Raw genomic sequence first — 17,232 nt, forward strand, 5'->3', positions numbered from 1 at the left:
CCTAGCAGCTCGCGCGTCTAAAAGACGATACCTGCAAAGGAAGGTTATACGGTGACCCGTAGCGAGGTTATTAACCTTATTTATAATACCGGCTATAAAGATACTAAGGCGCTAATAACTATACGCGGTCTTAAGGTATATTATAAACTACTAATTAACTGCTAACTTATACGATATACTAACGGCTATTAATAGTTTAAGCGCGACCTCGCGCTACGAGAAGATAAAAATCTTAACCTTAACCGCCCGGCTAACCGCGAGGCGGTTATAATAACTCTGGTAGGTAGTATACAGAAAGACTATAAATATTATAGTAATAAAGACGGACTATTTACGCGTTATTCTACGGTCCCGAATATCGTTAGCGGTAGCTATAATAACTACTACTTTAATTCCGAGGGTAGTAAGTATTCCCTCCGCCCGCCCGCTACCGCTAATAGTAGTCCCGCGCCTATTACTCCTATCGCCCCCCCTCCCGCTACTCCCGCCTCTTCTAAAGGGAAAAAGCGTGCCGCGCCTATAGGTAAGCCGAAAATAGCCGTAACGTTCGTTCATCTATACTAACTAATCGATTTATAATACTATAGGAACTCTTACGCCTTCGTCGAAGAAGGCTAAGAAGACCATGACTACCGCGCCCCCCCTTCCCCCCCCTCCCGCTATTATAGCTAGCCTATCTAGAATAACCGTAATACTCGCGCCGCCCCTTATTAATACTATAGCGCCGCCCGTGACGTACGCTCCCTCCGGCCCCCCTTTTACCGCCTCCTTTACCGTGCCTACGCCCGCGCCCACGCCCGCGCCTATTACTTTCGGCAACGTTAAAGTCCTAGGCGTCCTCCTCCCTACGGGTATAATAACGGCGTAGAAAAAAGATATAATATAGTTCTATAAGAATATTATCTTAGCCTTTAAGAATAGTATCCCGGCCGTAGAGCGTTAAAGCTATATGGTCGTATTTTTACTACTAGGGCTTATTTTTATATTCTATTTTTTTATCTTTTTTTTTCTGTTTTATAGAGGATTTACGGTTATTCTTTTATTTTTGCTTTTAGTTTATAGCTCGGATATAGTTAATTTACTTCCTCCCGCCTATACTATAGGCTATATAATAAAGAATCCTAACTACGAATACTACGACTATAATTATAACTATTAATATCGTGCCCCCGTAAAGTGACTATTAGAATATTTGAATTAAGACCTCTAGGTATACGATATTAGATACACGCCTGCTATCCTATACCTCCTAACCCTTCTACGCTAGTAATAATACTAATAGATTCCTAATGTCCGTAACTCTTAATACAGTAATATAAAACTAACCGTGTATAAAGGCGTGTTACCGGAAATCCACGCTAACTATACTAAACGATTACCCTTATAACTTATTAATCGTTATCGCGAAATAGAGCCGTAAAGGGAATTAACGGCGCCGGATAATATACGGGTAGTCTTCCTTATTAGAATCTAAATAGATATGGGGGATAAACGCCACCTCGCTAACGTGTATTCCGGATAGCACCTTAACCTCTAGCGTATTACGCGTTATCCGTAAAATAACTATACGTATACCGTTATATAATCCCTGCCGCGGGCTAAGGTTCCGTATAAGTATAACGGGCGCGCCGACCTTTAGCTTAAGCCGTGCGGGCGGGATAGAGGCGAACTCTAACTATATTAAAAACTCCGGTACTAGTTCTGGCGTAGGACCATTAGTATCTTCTGCCCGATTAGCCACTGAATTCTCGGCCCGGTAAATACACGATTAGCTAGGTAGTCGCCCGAGTATCTACCCGTTAATCTCCGTGACGGTAGTATTACGTATTATTAGAATAACGCGGTTAATAAAGACTATATAGTCTAATAGGGCCTACTCTAATAAGGCAGTCGGGTAAATACGCCCGTATAAACGGACGATATTATAAATAACCGTAATAGTAGGGAAAAGGTCGATTAACCCGTGAAGAGCGGTATTATAGGAGAGGTCCCGTAACTACTAAATAAACGCCCGATTATTAGGATTAATAGAGGTAACCTGTATATTCTCCATTAGGCAAAAAACACTAAGTTACGGCTATATAGAGGACCTCTAGAAGCAGGCGTGTATAATCTGCGCCTAACTACTATTACGAATAACGGGCAGGATCTAGGTAAAATCGCCCCCGAAGATAACCGGAATACCGCCGAAGAGGTAATCGCTATAGCTTAGTATATCTCGTAATATACGATTAACGGCCTTAAAACAGAACTTATACTATATAGGAACCTTATCCTAGATAATAAGAACCGTCTCCCATAGTAACGCTATAAGGTCCGAATTCTTTAGCACGCTATAGGTTAAGGCGTTATTAACCTATAAGGTAATCTTAAACCGCGAATAGGCTATATAGCCACCCTTAAGAAGAACGGCCGTGATACTAGAGGACGCCACGCAGAGTAGAATCTACCCACGCGACCGGAAATACGCGTAAAGACCGCGGTATATAAACGTCTTCCCTATACCGCCGGGGCCCTATAAAAAGAAACGGGCGCCACGGCTACGAGATTTAATAGCAGCTATAACCTAGCTAAATACCGTAGCCTAGCTTTAGTTAAACCGGCGGTAAATATCTTTATACACTATAGCCTAGGTATCGTGATCGTAAGTCTCCGTAATAAATAATATATTACTAATCGCACGGCGCTAGTCGTGTAAAGGCGCGGGCAGCCTAAACTCCGTAATAGTCTTACTCACCTCGAGGAGCCGAGAGTATATAAGATAAAGACCGTAATCGATATACGGGCGTTCTAGATTAGCAGGATATCGGAAGTATTAGCCCTATAGCGTGTAAGGCAGGTTATCGTATATAGACTCCGTAAACCTCTCCTAGATCGATACTAAACCGGAAACGTCTCCGTGGATTAGAGCGACGATAAATAGCTCCCGTAATGCACGCCCGGTCTTCTAAATAACGGCCTCCTTAAAATAGGTAACCCAGTAACGGTTATCGTGCAAAAGCCCGGCCATAACGTAGGCCTCGCGGTAGGTATTATAAATAGTCCCCTCTATAGTATAAAGGTCGGTAAAGGAAGTCGGCCCTCTAACGGAGACTAAGAGTAACGGTAAATAGTACGCCTCTTTAGCTATTAGGGGTATATACCGTAGATAGCCGATTTAAAATCCACGCTGCCTCGGCTACTAAGTAAACTACTACGGTTTCCACGTATAACGGCTAGGAAACTAATAATAGAATAACTCGCGGCTATTAGCGTTATCACGGTTATAGTCGAAAAAGTCTATTAGCTAAGTCTTCTACTCCTATAATATATGCTTAATCTAGCTTACGGTTATATTATCGCCGAAGTATATAGGCTACTATCCCTTAAGGTAAACCGGAAGACGTATAACGGGCGGATACTCACGGTACACGGGGAACTCGAATAACTAAATAACGGCCTCCGCGGGACCGATATAGCGACTCTGGAGATAGATATTAACCTTATCCTCGCCCTTTTCGCCCGATATACGCGTAGTCGTGCAGTCGGTACCCTTATAAACGTACTTATAGACGTACTTAATCGCCTAAATAGATCCGTAAAAGATAACGTTAGTATATACGCCGTAACGGAGGCAGATATATAGGAGAAGATAACTCACCTTAATAGATCCGTAAATTTTAACGTTAATATAGGCACTATAGCGGAGGTAGAGATATAGGCTATAGGGAATAATGAAACGGTTATTAAGGGGGACCTCTCCTACGCGGCCTCTCTTTATAATATATAGGCTAGAGTTACGGCGCCTGTATTCGGGATAACTATCCTCCCATATAGTCGTTTTTAGGTAGTACGGCTTAGGGAACCGCTTAAAGCACTTTATACGGTTCTTATTGTTAGGCTATAGCTATATACACGGCGTAGAAGGCTTATTATCACCGTAAGGATTATATATTATATTCTTACTAATAATATTAAAAAGACGGCTAGTAGGATCCGACTCGCGGTCCGGTAGCTCTATAGAGATAACCTTATCGATAATTACGGGGTCCTTATATATCTCGGCCGCCCGCGGCGTAAGGAAAAGAAGGATGTAACGATATAGAAGACCGCGCTTCTAGTATTCCACGGTCTATATAATCCCCGTAAACTTACTAAATAGACTATCGCGTAGCTACTATTCTAGGTCGCGGGACTTTAACTCGAATACCCGGCTAACTAAATCGGGCCGGTTACTAGTAGTCTAACCTAGCTAAAGCTCCTATATAATCTCTAGCTAGGTAGGATTAGCTATAAAGGTAATAAAAAAGGTCGGAGTGCCGAGAGCCCGTATAATTACTATAGAATCCTAATAGCACTACGAGATAAACCGCTAGCCGCTAACGTAATTTAATAGTAAGATAATCCGTCGGCTAATACTATAGGTATCGCCGTTAGCCTTATACGCCTAATCCCGTAAGCCGTTATATATATTAGCCCGTAACTCGTTCTAGTAGTGCTAGATCTATAAAAGCTTGTTCTAATCGCAGGATACTTATAGGTCCACTAAAAACTACTAGAAAAGACGGCTGTAGGTAAAGGGTATTAACCTCTACTATTATCGCGGGTATAATATATAACGGTAGAACTAATAGAACTTTACCTCGGTGTTCTGCCGCTAACAGTTATAAATATCCTATAACTATAACTACTAGTGATATCCGGAACCGCCTCGCGGATATATAAGCGGGTAAGATAATAGCAGGTAGGCAGGATACTCGTAGTCTATCTGCCTAAGGCCGTTAACGCTACTGTTAGACCGTCTCTCTACGACGATAATATCCCTATAGTAATATTCACCCTACTTATCTGGTATAATAGCCGTAACCTTGTCCATAACGGGTAGATTCTCGCGTCGTATATCGGCGCCCTACTTAATAACTAATTTTATATAGGGGTTAAGTATTATACGGCACTATTCGCGGAGGAACTTAAAACGTTCGCGGGCCGTTTTATATAGGTTAATAAAGGGGTTATGCTTATATAGGAAGTCCGAAATCTCCCCCAGGATATGACGGTCTAGCGTGGAGTTAAGGCTTTAGGTATTTATAAGGCGGTGGTCGGCGGTAGCCTACGGATCGTAAAAGTATAGCTAGGTAAAGGCGGGGAGTCGGCCTATAGCACTTAACGGTCCCGTATAATAGTAAAGGGTACCGTGGATCTAGAAAGCTATTACGCCACCGGCAGCGGTACCTTAACGGGTCTCCGTATATTATATAGAAGTAAACGCAAAGGTATTATTATATTAACGGATCCTCTTACGATAATCCGCGGCTTAGGTAGTATCCGCGTATAGTAGGCGTTAGAAGAAGTCGGGTAATAAGGAGATAACGGGAATATCGATATCGCCCTGGTTATAATAGCTGCTAAATTTCGAGTTCGTAGGCGACGATTCCTAAGTAATAGAAGATAGTATTGGTTAGCTAATAGTTAATAACGGGGATAGAAAACTAATCTATAACTTCTCTCTAATCTAATAGAGTATAGCGTAATATTCACACTCCACCCGTATTAATCTAAGGTCGTAATAATTAACCGTAATACCCGGCTAATACTACCCTAATAGCCTAGTACGCTCTACGTGGCGGTCGGGTTATAGGCGCGCTCTACGCTAGCTAGCAGTAACGGCCGCCCTATAACGCGCTCTGCTATTACTATAGTCGTTATAGGTATTATAGGGGGCACTATTTCGACGGGTACTAAAAGCAGCCGTTATAAGGTAATAGTTATAGGAAGAATAGTAGTGACCCGCTATTAACTATAGAGCGTTATAAAGCTAGTTATAGCCACGGCCACGATAACGGCCACCCCTTCGGGGAGGAGGCGTAAGGGTAGGCTATAGTGGAGGGTTACCTATTAGAACGGGTGATTAAGGAGGCGTAGGGGCAGGCTATAGTGGAGGGTGGCCGGTTAGAACGGGTGGTGGAGGAGCCGTAGAACCTATAGGAGGTGCAGGACGGGCGGCTCGACAGTTGGCTCTATAGGTAATATAGGTAGCGTAAATCCTTCGACGTGACCGCGGATAAAACCCGAACTCGGAAAACGGTTTAACGATACCGTAACTATAGCAGCGCTTAGGCTCACGGTCGGATTAACTAACTATCTTAACTTTAGACGGCGTTAGAGCGATACGAACTACGGCATAGATATAGCGTGGAAAAAAATCTACGGGGACTATAAAACTATATAAAATAGATATACAAAACAGAATAGCCTAAACGTCTAAACTATAGGCGATACGTATAGTTTTTATTACTATATATACCTAAAAACGGACTATAACCCATATATTCGAAAGTACACAGGAATACGGGTAGTATAGCTATATACTATAAGAGGAAGTCGGCCGCAAAACACCGCAAAAAGCCGTAATAGGGGCCCGGGCGGTAGTACTAGTACGAACGCCAGGCTACTAAGAGTGCCGGACTTTAAAGTGGGCCAGCTTCAGTTTACACTTAGATATACCCTTCCCACCCCGATGGCCCGTCTTCACCCCGAAGGATAAGCTGGCCGACTTTTTCGAAGCCTACGCCAAGTTACTCGAACTGACGCCCGGATGCGTACTTCCAGCGCGGGGGCGGGTACTACATCGACGTTCGGGGCGTCAAGGCTTATGGCCGAGGGGAAGATCGGCGTGAAGCAGGGGGAGATACCGTAATAAGACGGGACTCCCTACTCCGTGGTACTTGCGCCTTGGTAGCATGTCCCGTATGACAGGTATGTTAAACTTAACATGTCCAATGTAGTCTTGTGCTGTGCTTGTCAATGGGCATCTGAGGAACTGATCAAGTAACACAAGTCGAGTCCAAGGTAAGCTGGTCCCGTCTGTTTGTTTCGTCTCTTTGTCTATTTGTTGTCAAAAATATCTCTTTAAGTGCTGACCCGTTTAACGTCCAACTTATGAAAGGTACGTGCTGGAGTGGCGAAGCGACTTTATATACCCTGCCACGGTGGCGAAGGCGGGAAGTCTTTCTCTTTGTACGGAGAAGAGAGACAGGCTTGTCATCAACGGAACAAGGTAGCGGGGTCCTGAGTCGGGCATGCCGGTTTACTCTGAACCCCTGAGCCCAGCTTCGAAGGCGCTGCCCTGGGGGGGGTAAGGCAACGAATGAGATTACGGAATTGACAAGGCGACGTCTCTCTCCATTGAGCACGGATACACCCGAACTTGGAGGCGAAGATCAAGTAGAAAATAGAAACACCACTTGAGCTATAGTGTGGGGATGGATATCTAAACGGGGCAGGATTGTGGCAACCCAGGCACATCACGTCCGAGGCGATGCGTGATATTATATTTATTATATTTATGAAAAAGCGAAAGGGATGGTCAACGGCGGCATAATAGGTAGCCTCAATGAGATATCTATCATTTCAAATTTGGGATGACAGTGGCAATGGTCAGTCAGTAGTGGGAAACCGTAAGATGTTGGGGTCATCTAGCAATCCTGTGATAAGTAGTCCGGTGAGGGTCTGGTTAAATGAATCCCGAGGTCGAATGAAAAATGGAAAGAAAAATATGAAGAGGGTGCGGCGAAGAAAGGCGGACGGAGGTACTGCGAGCTTACATAGTTTGCCGGGAAGACTCATGACAGAGACCAGTGCGAGGAGAAAGGCCTGTTCCATACAAAAGTCACTGGGGAAACCGGAGACGCTCCGGAACTAGGAACTAGGGAGTTAAGTAAACTTTCCGGAGCTGTGAGCTGGGTCGATTTGAGTACGTTGGTAGAGCTAGGTGGAGTTGTGGACTGGTGTGGATTGCGAATACTGAGCAGTGATTGTGAATGCTTTCTTGCAGGACCTCCGAAGGCCGTATTGAGCACTCCGAGAGCAGGCCACACCACTTATCGGGTTGGCCGTGGTGGCAAAAACACCCCAAGAGCCCAGTAAGAAGGAAGACCGACATGGTAAGTGTCAACCTGGGAAAAGAGCACGCTGACGGAGACGACCTTGGACCTTGGAAAACACGTTGGCGGGAGAAGGCTTCTGGAAGTTGGTTCTTATGTGGGTACACACATGTAGACAAGCTTTAGAGTGGGCCACGCAGGTATCCAGATTAAGGAATTAGTGGAGATGATCCGCCATATCGGGTATCGCGTTGCCGTGAGGTTTCGGAGGTTGCTTGGACAGAGCGCGGAGAGAGGGGGGGGATCGGATTCGGCAATAGGATAATCCGTCCACTTTCCCGACTCTATAGCCATTTCCTCACCAACCAGACGAAAATGCCCACCCCCGACATCCACATCCTTCACTCTTTCACGCCCTGCAGATTTGACCACACGCCACACCCCCATGTCCCATGTCGATCTGAGCATCGATTAGAGGGGACTTTGGAGCCGAAGCTACGGAGGAAGGAGATCTCACCTTTTTTTCTACACAGATCAAGATTGCCACCGGCGAGGCGGTTCATCTCTATCCTGGATAACGGTCCGGACAGATTGCGCAGCAACAGGGCAACAGTAGACCGCGAACCCCGATTCCGACCCTGACCCTGTCTCTCACGTGGCTTCCTCTTTCGAAGTTGTCACTTCGAATCTACGAACAATGGATCGCCGCATAATGTCGAGACCTGGTTCCGTTCTGGTCCTTGCTTCTCTCTCGTTTCTACACAGTCTGCGACTCAACAGGTCTCCGATATTCTCGATCCCATGAGCTCATCCGAGAACAAAGTAACTCATCGGGTGTCAAGAGAGGCAGATTGACATGACGAATCGCGCAAAGCTGAGCCGTGTGGACCTGGACCGCATGAGCATGGGTCTTACATGACGTGCGGCTAGCGCGAGCGCGGGGGTGCCGTTACCCAACGCTGGGCCCCTCGCGGTTCTTCTCCGCCAGCTCTGAACCGTCCCTCCGTGCACTCTCAGCATCGGGTTTACCCATCCCAACTCAACTCGCCGTCGCCCTCGCCCTTTGCCCACGGACGAATTCCAGGCAGACTCCTGTTCTTTTTCCCACCCACACACACGCACGTGGGGCGGGAGACCCCAGTCAAGGATCGCTCTACACCGACCGGCCATGACGAGCCGCCACCATCGCTGCCACCACCGCTACCCCCAGGATGATGGTGCCGTCCACAACCTTGGCTAATCATATATATCCAAGAATCTCCCTGTCTCCATGTTATTTTCCCATTTCCGACCGTTCTGCCTAATATATTCTAAACTCGACAGCAACAAATAGCGCAGGGTCATTCATCGGTCAACCTAGCTAGCCTTCCTTTCCCTTCACCCAACCTCGACCACCCTTCGGGGTATATTGACCCCCTTCCGCCTTTCTCCCCCTCCCCCCTCATTAATAGCACAAACTCTGAACTCTCCTCTTCCCCTCTCACGTTTCTGAACGAGTGAATCGGACTGCACGGCTGCGTCATGTTGAGTCGCAAGTCCCACGGCCGAGTGCCGTCATACGAGTCGACAAAGTCGTCCAAGTCATCCAAGTCGACCTCCAAAGGCCGCTTGGGATTTCAAGAGCAATTCGACCTAGATTATGTACCGCCCCAACAACCACCGCCGTTCAAGCCCTGCACCTGCGGTGCTGCCGCCGCCAATGCCGCCGCCGCCGCCGCCGCCGCTGCCGCCTCGGGCGTACCTCCCCCTCGCGCCGCCCCCTACAGCGTCGAGGCTCCCAGGTTGCCTCCCATAGCCCGCGTCGCCTCCTTCGAGTACGACCTGCCGCTACTCGGTCTCTCGGCCTCGGAGAAACGCCAGTCGCTGAGGAAATCGGTCTTGTTCGCCGCAGAGCTCATGAACCACAAAAACCCGTTCCTAGAGGTAGAAGCTACGCCGCCGCCACGGTATGATGCGCCTAGGCCTAGGCCCATGTCGCAGTGGTCGGCCGCCACGACGCCGAGTAATTCGTACCTCGCCGACAACGGGGCGTTCCCGGCACCCGTGGCCAAGGACGGACAGGACCGTTTGGCGGATGTCGACGACGACTCTGACGACGATGACATGGACGGCGCCGTCTACCTCAACGGGTTGAAGCTGGCTCTCGTCATTCTGGCGCTCTGCTTGGGCGTCTTGCTCCTGGCTCTGGGTACGTTTTTTTTGTTCTTTTTTTTCTTCTTTTTTGTTTTCCTTTCTTTTTTTTGGTCCCTTCCATTTTCCTTGTTCTTTCCCCCTTCGCTCAACTAACTTTTGCTACCTTTTCAGACAACGCCATGATTGCTACCGCCCTCCCCACCATCACAGACGAGTTCAACAGTGTCGCCGACGTCGGCTGGTACGGCTCCGCCTACCTCCTCACCGCCACCGCCCTCAACCTGTTCGTCGGCAAGCTCTACACCTTCTTCAGCGTCAAGTGGATGTACCTCATCTGCATCGCCATCTTCGAGGTCGGCAGCGTCATCTGCGCCGTCGCCCCGAGCAGCATCGTCCTCATCATTGGGCGTGCTATCGCGGGCATCGGCGGAGCCGGGCTGTTCGTCGGCGCCCTCGTCATTCTCGCGTACTCCGTGCCTCTGGAACGCCGTCCCATTTTCGCTGGTTGTATCGGTAGCATGTACGGCATCTCGTCGGTCGCTGGTCCGCTTTTGGGTGGTCTGTTTACCGAGACGATTGGTTGGCGTTGGTGTTTCTGGATGAACCTCCCCGTGGTAAGTCGGCCAGCTTTGATATTTTTCGTCGTTATTATCATCGTCGCTGACAGTCCTCATTAGGGCGGCATCGCCCTGGTCGTCGTGTTCTTCTGCTTCCACGACCCTCAGCGCAAGATCCCCAGCATCGGCGCCTGGGAACGGTTCAAGACGCTCGACCCGTTGGGCAGTCTGGCCTTCATATGCGCCATGATCTGCATCCTGCTCGCCCTCCAGTGGGGCGGCCAGCGGTTCGCGTGGCGGTCGGCCGAGGTCATCGGCCTCCTCGCGGCCGGCGCCGTCATGGTGGGCGTCTTCGGGTGGATCCAGCACTGGAACGGCGAGAACGCCACGGTCCCGCCCCGGCTGCTCAACCAGCGCACGGTCTGGGCGTCGGGCATCTTCGCCTTCTGCCTGGGCGCGGCGTTCCTGCTCACCATCTACTGGTTCCCGACCTGGTTCCAGGGCGTGCGCGGCACCAACGCCATCGACTCGGGCCTGCGCATCCTCCCCATGCTGGGCGCCGACATTGTCATCTCGCTCGTGTCGGGCGTGGTGATCAGCTACTTCGGCTACATCAAACCCGTGATGATGTCGGCGTCGATCCTCATGGCGGTGGGCTACGGGCTCATGTCGACGTTCCAGCCCGACGCGCCGACGTGGCAGTGGGTCTTGTTCCCGATGCTCGCGGGCGCCGGCGTGGGCGCGGGCCTGCAGCAGCCCATGATGGCCATGCAGACGGTGCTCCCGATCCGGGACGTGCCGACGGGCACGGCGGTCATGGTCTTCGTCCAGGGTTTCGGCAGCACCATGTTCCTGACCGTCGGCAACACCGTGTTCAACAACCTGCTCAAGGAAGGCGTCCGGCTCAACGTCCCGATGCTCGACCCGGAGCTGGCTGCGCGGTTGTCGGCCGAGACGCTCCTGGGGATGCTGGAGCCGGAGTGGCGGCCGGCGCTGCAGGCGGTGTACAACTCGGCCCTTACGAGGTGTTTCTTCGTCAGCGCCATTGCGGCGGCTGTGTCGTTCATTGGTGCGTCTCTTATCGAGTGGCGCAACATCAAGAAGAAGCCTGGCGAGACGGAGGGTGCGGCGGACAACAAGGCCTAAAAGGGAGCGGAGGACTTGGGTTCTGTATAGCATCAGCGTTTTTATTTTGTTTTTATTTCATCTTTCCGGTCAATGGGGTCGGCAGCATGGTCACGGCAGCGGCAGCGACAGCGGCATTTTGTGTACTGTTATTTTGCAAAGGGGTTTATGGCGTCGGGGAGTCGCGTCTCTCTCTCTCTCTCTCTCTCTCTCTCTCTGCCCCAGTCTCTCTCGCCGAGCGATACAGCATCATCGTCGGTCACCATCATCAGCAGCAGCATCAATTTTCTACTACTTTGGTTTATTTCCACCACCACCTCTCTCGGCTTTAGACACAGCTGGGACTACTAGAAGGGTCGAGGCGTTTGGCGCGGAAGACACATTCGAGCTTCCAGCATGACGACGCGGTATATGTAGCGATTGATCGAATGATAGTATATAGCGATAGACCATGTTTTTACATGTCAATTTGGATGAAGATCTGAAGTCGGAGAATCTACAAAATTCATTTCGTCTTTATTTTCTTTTCTTTGTGACCTTTCATTCATTCATTATTTTATTTTATTTTATTGTATTATCTTATTTATTACTTTGTTTTACCCAACTTACGTAAGATACTTTGCTTGCTCCCGATAAGACCTTGACCCGAGACCGGAGTACATGAGTAATTACAAACTGGAAGTACTTCGCACTTACCTCAGACAACCTGGAAGGTAAGGTAAGGTACGGGATACCTACCAAGCATGATTCGTAACGGTGATTGGACGCGTCTCCACTCTCACCACCGGCTCGTCTAAAGTGGGAAGGTGGCGAATTCTCAAATTCTTGGGCGCTGGTGGCGTATCTCGTGCCGGTGGGAGGAGGCGTTGGTAAGTTCGGCCCCATTTGCGAAGTACCGATACTAAGAAATGTGGCGCACGGATAAGGTACGCGACGGCTGAGTTCTCTAAATTGACCTAAATTGAGCCTCTTTCACCTGCTTTTTTCGATGTTCTTTTTCTAGGGTACCTAAGATAGAGTTGATCTTAATGCGCTTGTACGTGTATCTCGACATGTCTCCCATAAGGTACCTACCTTACCCATATCTGGGCAGATCTCCGTGATGAGGCTTCATGCTTCATCTACACGTGCAAATCTAGGAACACCAACCGACACCGCACTCCGTACACTACAACCTACAGCCCTCTCGGAAACGAAACCCGAACTATGTGAACGCGCATTGCAAGCTATCGATGATGAAGCTCCCTTCGCAGACACATCTTATTGTCTTACATGGAGAACACGCAGAAGACTCGCGTGGAGCCCAAGGCCTCATTCCTCCAGTGTGAGGGGCAAAGATAGATTCGTCAAACCAGCGAGACCAGCCGCAGCCGCCCCTCTTCTGGTTCCTGTCCTACGACCTTCCCGTTCCGGTGATCAGCTAGAGGCACACACAAGCCCATGGACCAGTCGAGTCAGCATCCACCATGCGGGCCTCAACGGGAACCATGTCAGGGCGGCTGACACCTTACTCAAACAGGCAGCTGGCCGAAGCAGTAACCATCTGCTGCCGATCGCGACCCCAGAACTTTTGTTCCTTTTGTTCTTTTTTTTTTTGTCTGTTAATTTGTGGCTTGGGGGATTGGGGTTTGCCGCCTGGCTTCTGATCACGGCATCCATGCGATCACCTGCGCAACTACCCCTATTCGACCGCTTTTTCTGGTCGCCTCGGTTGTCCCCATTGTGCTTGCTAGTGCTGTCGCGATAACGATTGGTGCGCAGTCGTCGGATTGGCACGAGTCGGGTCGGTCACCCTGTCGTTCGATAGCTCTTCCATCACCCTGTACGTGTACCGTTGTATGGGCCCAGGGGTCAGTCACAGCTCCCCCAGCTCCCCAGCTCCCCAGCTCCCCAGCTTCCCAGCCCCAAACCCACATGTCTTACCAGGGCCGTAGTCGGCGGTGGCACAATACAAATTGACCCTTGATCCCCTCTGTCGGGACAGGAACGAAAGACAGGACTCCCTTTCCCTATCCTCTACCTATCTCCTCTCCTGTCTCCTGTCTCCTCTCTCCTCTCTCCTCCCTCCCTTCCTCCCGCCCCTTCTCTTCCCCCTCTCCTGCTGTGCTGCTCTTCGCCGAGTCAGTGCTCAAGTGTCGTTACTCTCGTCTCTCTTCACCCCACCATCCTCCAACAACACCCCAAGATGAGGAACACCGGCTCTCTCGCCTCCTTGGCCCTGGTGCTGCCCGCCCTAGTCAGCGCCTCGGCGGACTGCAAGCCGTACGTCGACTACGAGAAGCTCGAGGACCTCCTCACCCTCGACGACCTCCTCTCGGGCGCCCAGAAGCTCCAGGACTTCGCCGACGCCCACCACGGCAACCGCGTGTTTGGTAGTGGCGGCCACAACGCCACCGTCGACTACCTCTACGACTCCCTCGTGGCCACCAACTACTTCGACGTCGTCAAGCAGCCCTTCACCGAGATCTTCGCCGACGGCGACGCCACCCTCACCATCGATGGCGAGACCGTCGCCGCCGGCATCATGACCTACACCCCCGGCGGCTCCGCCACGGGACCCCTCGTCCTCGTCCCCGGCCTGGGCTGCACCCCGGACAGCTTCCCCGCCGAGGTGGCCGGCAACGTCGCCATGGTGAGCCGTGGCGAGTGCACTTTTGCCGCAAAGTCCGTCTCCGCCAAGGCTGCGGGTGCCCTGGGCCTCATCATCTTCAATAACGTCGCCGGCACGCTGAGCGGCACGCTGGGCGAGGCTTTCGGCGAGTACGCCCCCGTCGTGGGCATCAGCATGGAGGATGGCCAGGCCATCATTGCGAAACTTGAGGCGGGCGAGGTCACTGTCGATCTCCAGATTGATGCTGTCGTTGAGGAGCGCGTCAACTTTAACGTCATTGCTGAGACGAAGGGGGGCGACCACGACAATGTTCTCGTTTTGGGCGGTCACTCTGACTCGGTGTCTGCCGGTCCTGGTATCAAGTATGTCCCTTGTCCCTTTTTTTTCTTCTTCTCCTCTCTCCCTCTCTCTCCTTGATGCTAACGGAATGCAGCGACGACGGCTCCGGCATCATTGGCGTGCTGAACGTGGCCCTGGCCCTCACCCACTTCCGCGTCAAGAACGCCGTCCGCTTCGCCTTCTGGGGTGCCGAGGAGTATGGCCTGCTGGGCTCGTACTACTACATGAGGCAGCTGAACCAGTCGGACGTTGAGCTGTCCAAGATCCGCGCCTACCTCAACTTTGACATGGTACGTTTTTTTCTTCTTTTTCTTTTTCCTTTTTTTCCCCCTTTCCACTCTATCATCACCCAAAACTGACACCCCCCAGATCGCCAGCCCCAACTACATCTTCGGCATCTACGACGGCGACGGCGGCGCCTTCAACCTGACCGGCCCCCCCGGCTCCGACGTCCTGGAGCGCGACTTCGAGGAGTTCTACGACAGCGTGGGCCTGCCGCACGTGCCGACCGAGTTCAGCGGGCGGTCCGACTACGCGGCCTTCATCGAGAACGGCATCCCCTCGGGCGGCCTCTTCACGGGCGCCGAGCAGCCCAAGACGGCCGAAGAGGCGGCGCTCTTCGGCGGCCAGGCCGGCGTCGCCTACGACCCCAACTATCACCTCATCGGCGACGACATCAACAACCTCGACCACGACGCCTTCTACGTCAACACCCTCAGCATCGCCAACTCGGTCGCCAAGTACGCCATCAGCTTCGACTCGCTCGAGCCCGTCGACCTTGCCAGGCGCTATGCGGCCGCTGAGCGGGCTCGCCTGTTCAAGAGGACTGGTGTCTCTGCCCATGGCCACTCGCACTCCCACTCTGGTCCTTGCGGTGGCGGTGCCAAGAAGTAAGTCGGATGAGAGAAGTCTTTCGAAAGAGGAAAGCGAAATTCAATCAATCAAAACGGGCCAAGGACTCTTTCCTAGGAATCTTACCTATGTTATCAAGAGTTGGTTGGGTGTACAATGATGTTTTTCTCCCTCGGGGTGAATGGGACATGTGTATATACTAGGTATAAGGTACATGTACCTTACCTAAAGTAGCGTCTGCAAGACGTAATATGAGATGAGACATGTGATGATGTACTTCCCCTATGGCTTCGTCCTCAGTCGCTTGTACTGTTTACGATTCGTAATGCCGTCCTAAATACTTCCTCTACTGTCCAACCCCCTCCGTCTCGCCAATCCGAACAACCATCTTCTTCCCACGCACCTTCCCCTCCCTCAACGCCTTCAAAGCCCCCTCCAGCCCGTTCAACCCCCCAGGGGCAACCTCATGGGGATGCGGCTCAAGCCAACCAGCCTGCAGCCCCCTCTCAAAGACACGCCCCCACACGGCGCCGAACAACCGCTCCTTCTCCTCCGGCTTATGCACGAGCCCAACGCTGGTAACGACCACATCCACGCTCGGGTCCGCCGCCGAGTAATCACTCCCCGGCAAAACGACCGTCACGCGCGGTTTCCTTCCCCTATCGTCCGGCGGGCCGGCAATAGCACGACTCAGCGTAACGAAGGTCCCTTGCTCCGACACCGCGTCGAAGACATCCCTGGCACCGTCGGGCCCCGCAGCCGCACGTATCGCCTCGACAAGAGACTCCGGCGTCGCGTGCGCGGTATAATCGACCAGGACGTCCCCGCGGGCCGCCTCCAGCATCGACGCGACGAACGCGCTGTTCTTGCTCCCCACGGCGATGACGGGGTGGATGTTCGCCCTCAGGGCGAGTTTGATCGCGTACGCGCCAATCGCGGTCGACGCGCCGTAGACGACGAGCGGTCTTCCCGGCGTCCCGTCATCATCCCGCGCCGCCGAGGCCGCGTCCCAGGGCGAAGGGAACTCGAGTTGGTGGAAAAGCGCAACGGCAGCCGTGTACGCGGCCAACGGTAACGTAGCGGCCTCCTCGAAGGAAACGGACGCGGGCATGTGCATGACGGTGTGCGACGGGGCGAGGGCGTACTCCGCAAACGCACCGGCGGGGGTGAGCATGACGTGGAAAGCGGCCACGCGGTCGCCCTGGGCGAAACCGACCACGCCGTCACCCACCGACTCGACGGTGCCCGCCACGTCGTCGCCCGAGTTGTCCGGCTTGTTCTGCCACCACGGCAGTTTCCAGTCTTTGGGGTTCGTGCCAGCCACGGCGACCTTGATGAGGACTTGGTCTGGTCCCGGGATGGGGACGGGGCAATCGGTTACGACGACCGAGGTGTCGGGATGGACGATGGCGACCTTCATCGTTGTCGGCCTGCTATAGAACGGTCTGAGTATGCGTAATCCGTGGAGATGTCAACACAAGTAGCTGCTAGGTGAAGTTGAGGGTCAAGATGAAGGTGAAGGTGATGGCGGGGAAAGACCGCCAAGCTCTGTCCTCCTGGGCCCATGTCTCCTATATATTCAGACCGTTCCTCTTTCGAGACTTTGCCGGTCCCAGTCCCCATCGATATTCATGACCACAGACGGGCGGGGCCCGGTTTGCTATTTGTCAGGAAGGGTCCGGAATGGACTCCTAGTGACGTTAATGAGGCAAAGGAGGGGGTCGGATTGTGAAGTCCGGGAGCGAAGTGGGGG

General features: G+C 51.8%; 6 protein-coding genes across 6 annotated transcripts; 4 read left to right on the forward strand and 2 right to left on the reverse strand.

The window, feature by feature from the left end:
* Positions 1–7,351: 7,351 nt before the first annotated feature.
* SODALDRAFT_334148 (hypothetical protein) lies at positions 7,352–7,780 on the reverse strand (the record flags this gene model as incomplete). The annotated part of the gene is made up of 1 exon (XM_028612136.1): positions 7,352–7,780. A coding segment is annotated over exon 1 (221 nt), but the record flags the coding sequence as incomplete, so codon positions are not given.
* A 2,185-nt stretch (positions 7,781–9,965) lies between these two features.
* Positions 9,966–11,698, forward strand: SODALDRAFT_340514 (putative efflux pump antibiotic resistance protein; the record flags this gene model as incomplete). Its single annotated transcript, XM_028612956.1, has 3 exons — positions 9,966–10,050; positions 10,167–10,609; positions 10,673–11,698. 3 exons carry the CDS (start codon positions 9,966–9,968, stop codon positions 11,696–11,698), a joined length of 1,554 nt encoding a protein of 517 aa, XP_028464887.1.
* Positions 11,699–11,784: 86 nt separating this feature from the next.
* On the forward strand, positions 11,785–12,028 carry SODALDRAFT_360757 (hypothetical protein; the record flags this gene model as incomplete). The annotated part of the gene is made up of 2 exons (XM_028614307.1): positions 11,785–11,820; positions 11,903–12,028. The coding sequence occupies 2 exons, from the start codon at positions 11,785–11,787 to the stop codon at positions 12,026–12,028; spliced, it is 162 nt and encodes a 53-aa protein (XP_028464888.1).
* A 671-nt stretch (positions 12,029–12,699) lies between these two features.
* On the forward strand, positions 12,700–13,643 carry SODALDRAFT_187813 (hypothetical protein). The gene has a single exon (XM_028607109.1). It carries the CDS (start codon positions 12,780–12,782, stop codon positions 13,422–13,424), a length of 645 nt encoding a protein of 214 aa, XP_028464889.1. The 5' UTR covers positions 12,700–12,779; the 3' UTR covers positions 13,425–13,643.
* Positions 13,644–13,862: 219 nt separating this feature from the next.
* SODALDRAFT_279959 (Zn-dependent exopeptidase) lies at positions 13,863–15,521 on the forward strand (the record flags this gene model as incomplete). The annotated part of the gene is made up of 3 exons (XM_028608203.1): positions 13,863–14,650; positions 14,722–14,917; positions 14,997–15,521. 3 exons carry the CDS (start codon positions 13,863–13,865, stop codon positions 15,519–15,521), a joined length of 1,509 nt encoding a protein of 502 aa, XP_028464890.1.
* Positions 15,522–15,627: 106 nt separating this feature from the next.
* SODALDRAFT_334151 (putative quinone oxidoreductase) lies at positions 15,628–17,227 on the reverse strand. The gene has a single exon (XM_028612137.1). The coding sequence runs from the start codon at positions 16,897–16,899 to the stop codon at positions 15,826–15,828; it is 1,074 nt and encodes a 357-aa protein (XP_028464891.1). The 5' UTR covers positions 16,900–17,227; the 3' UTR covers positions 15,628–15,825.
* Between the last annotated feature and the right edge of the window lie 5 nt (positions 17,228–17,232).

This window comes from Sodiomyces alkalinus, assembly GCF_003711515.1.
Source record: "Sodiomyces alkalinus F11 unplaced genomic scaffold SODALscaffold_7, whole genome shotgun sequence".
NCBI classification, from domain to species: domain Eukaryota; kingdom Fungi; phylum Ascomycota; class Sordariomycetes; order Glomerellales; family Plectosphaerellaceae; genus Sodiomyces; species Sodiomyces alkalinus.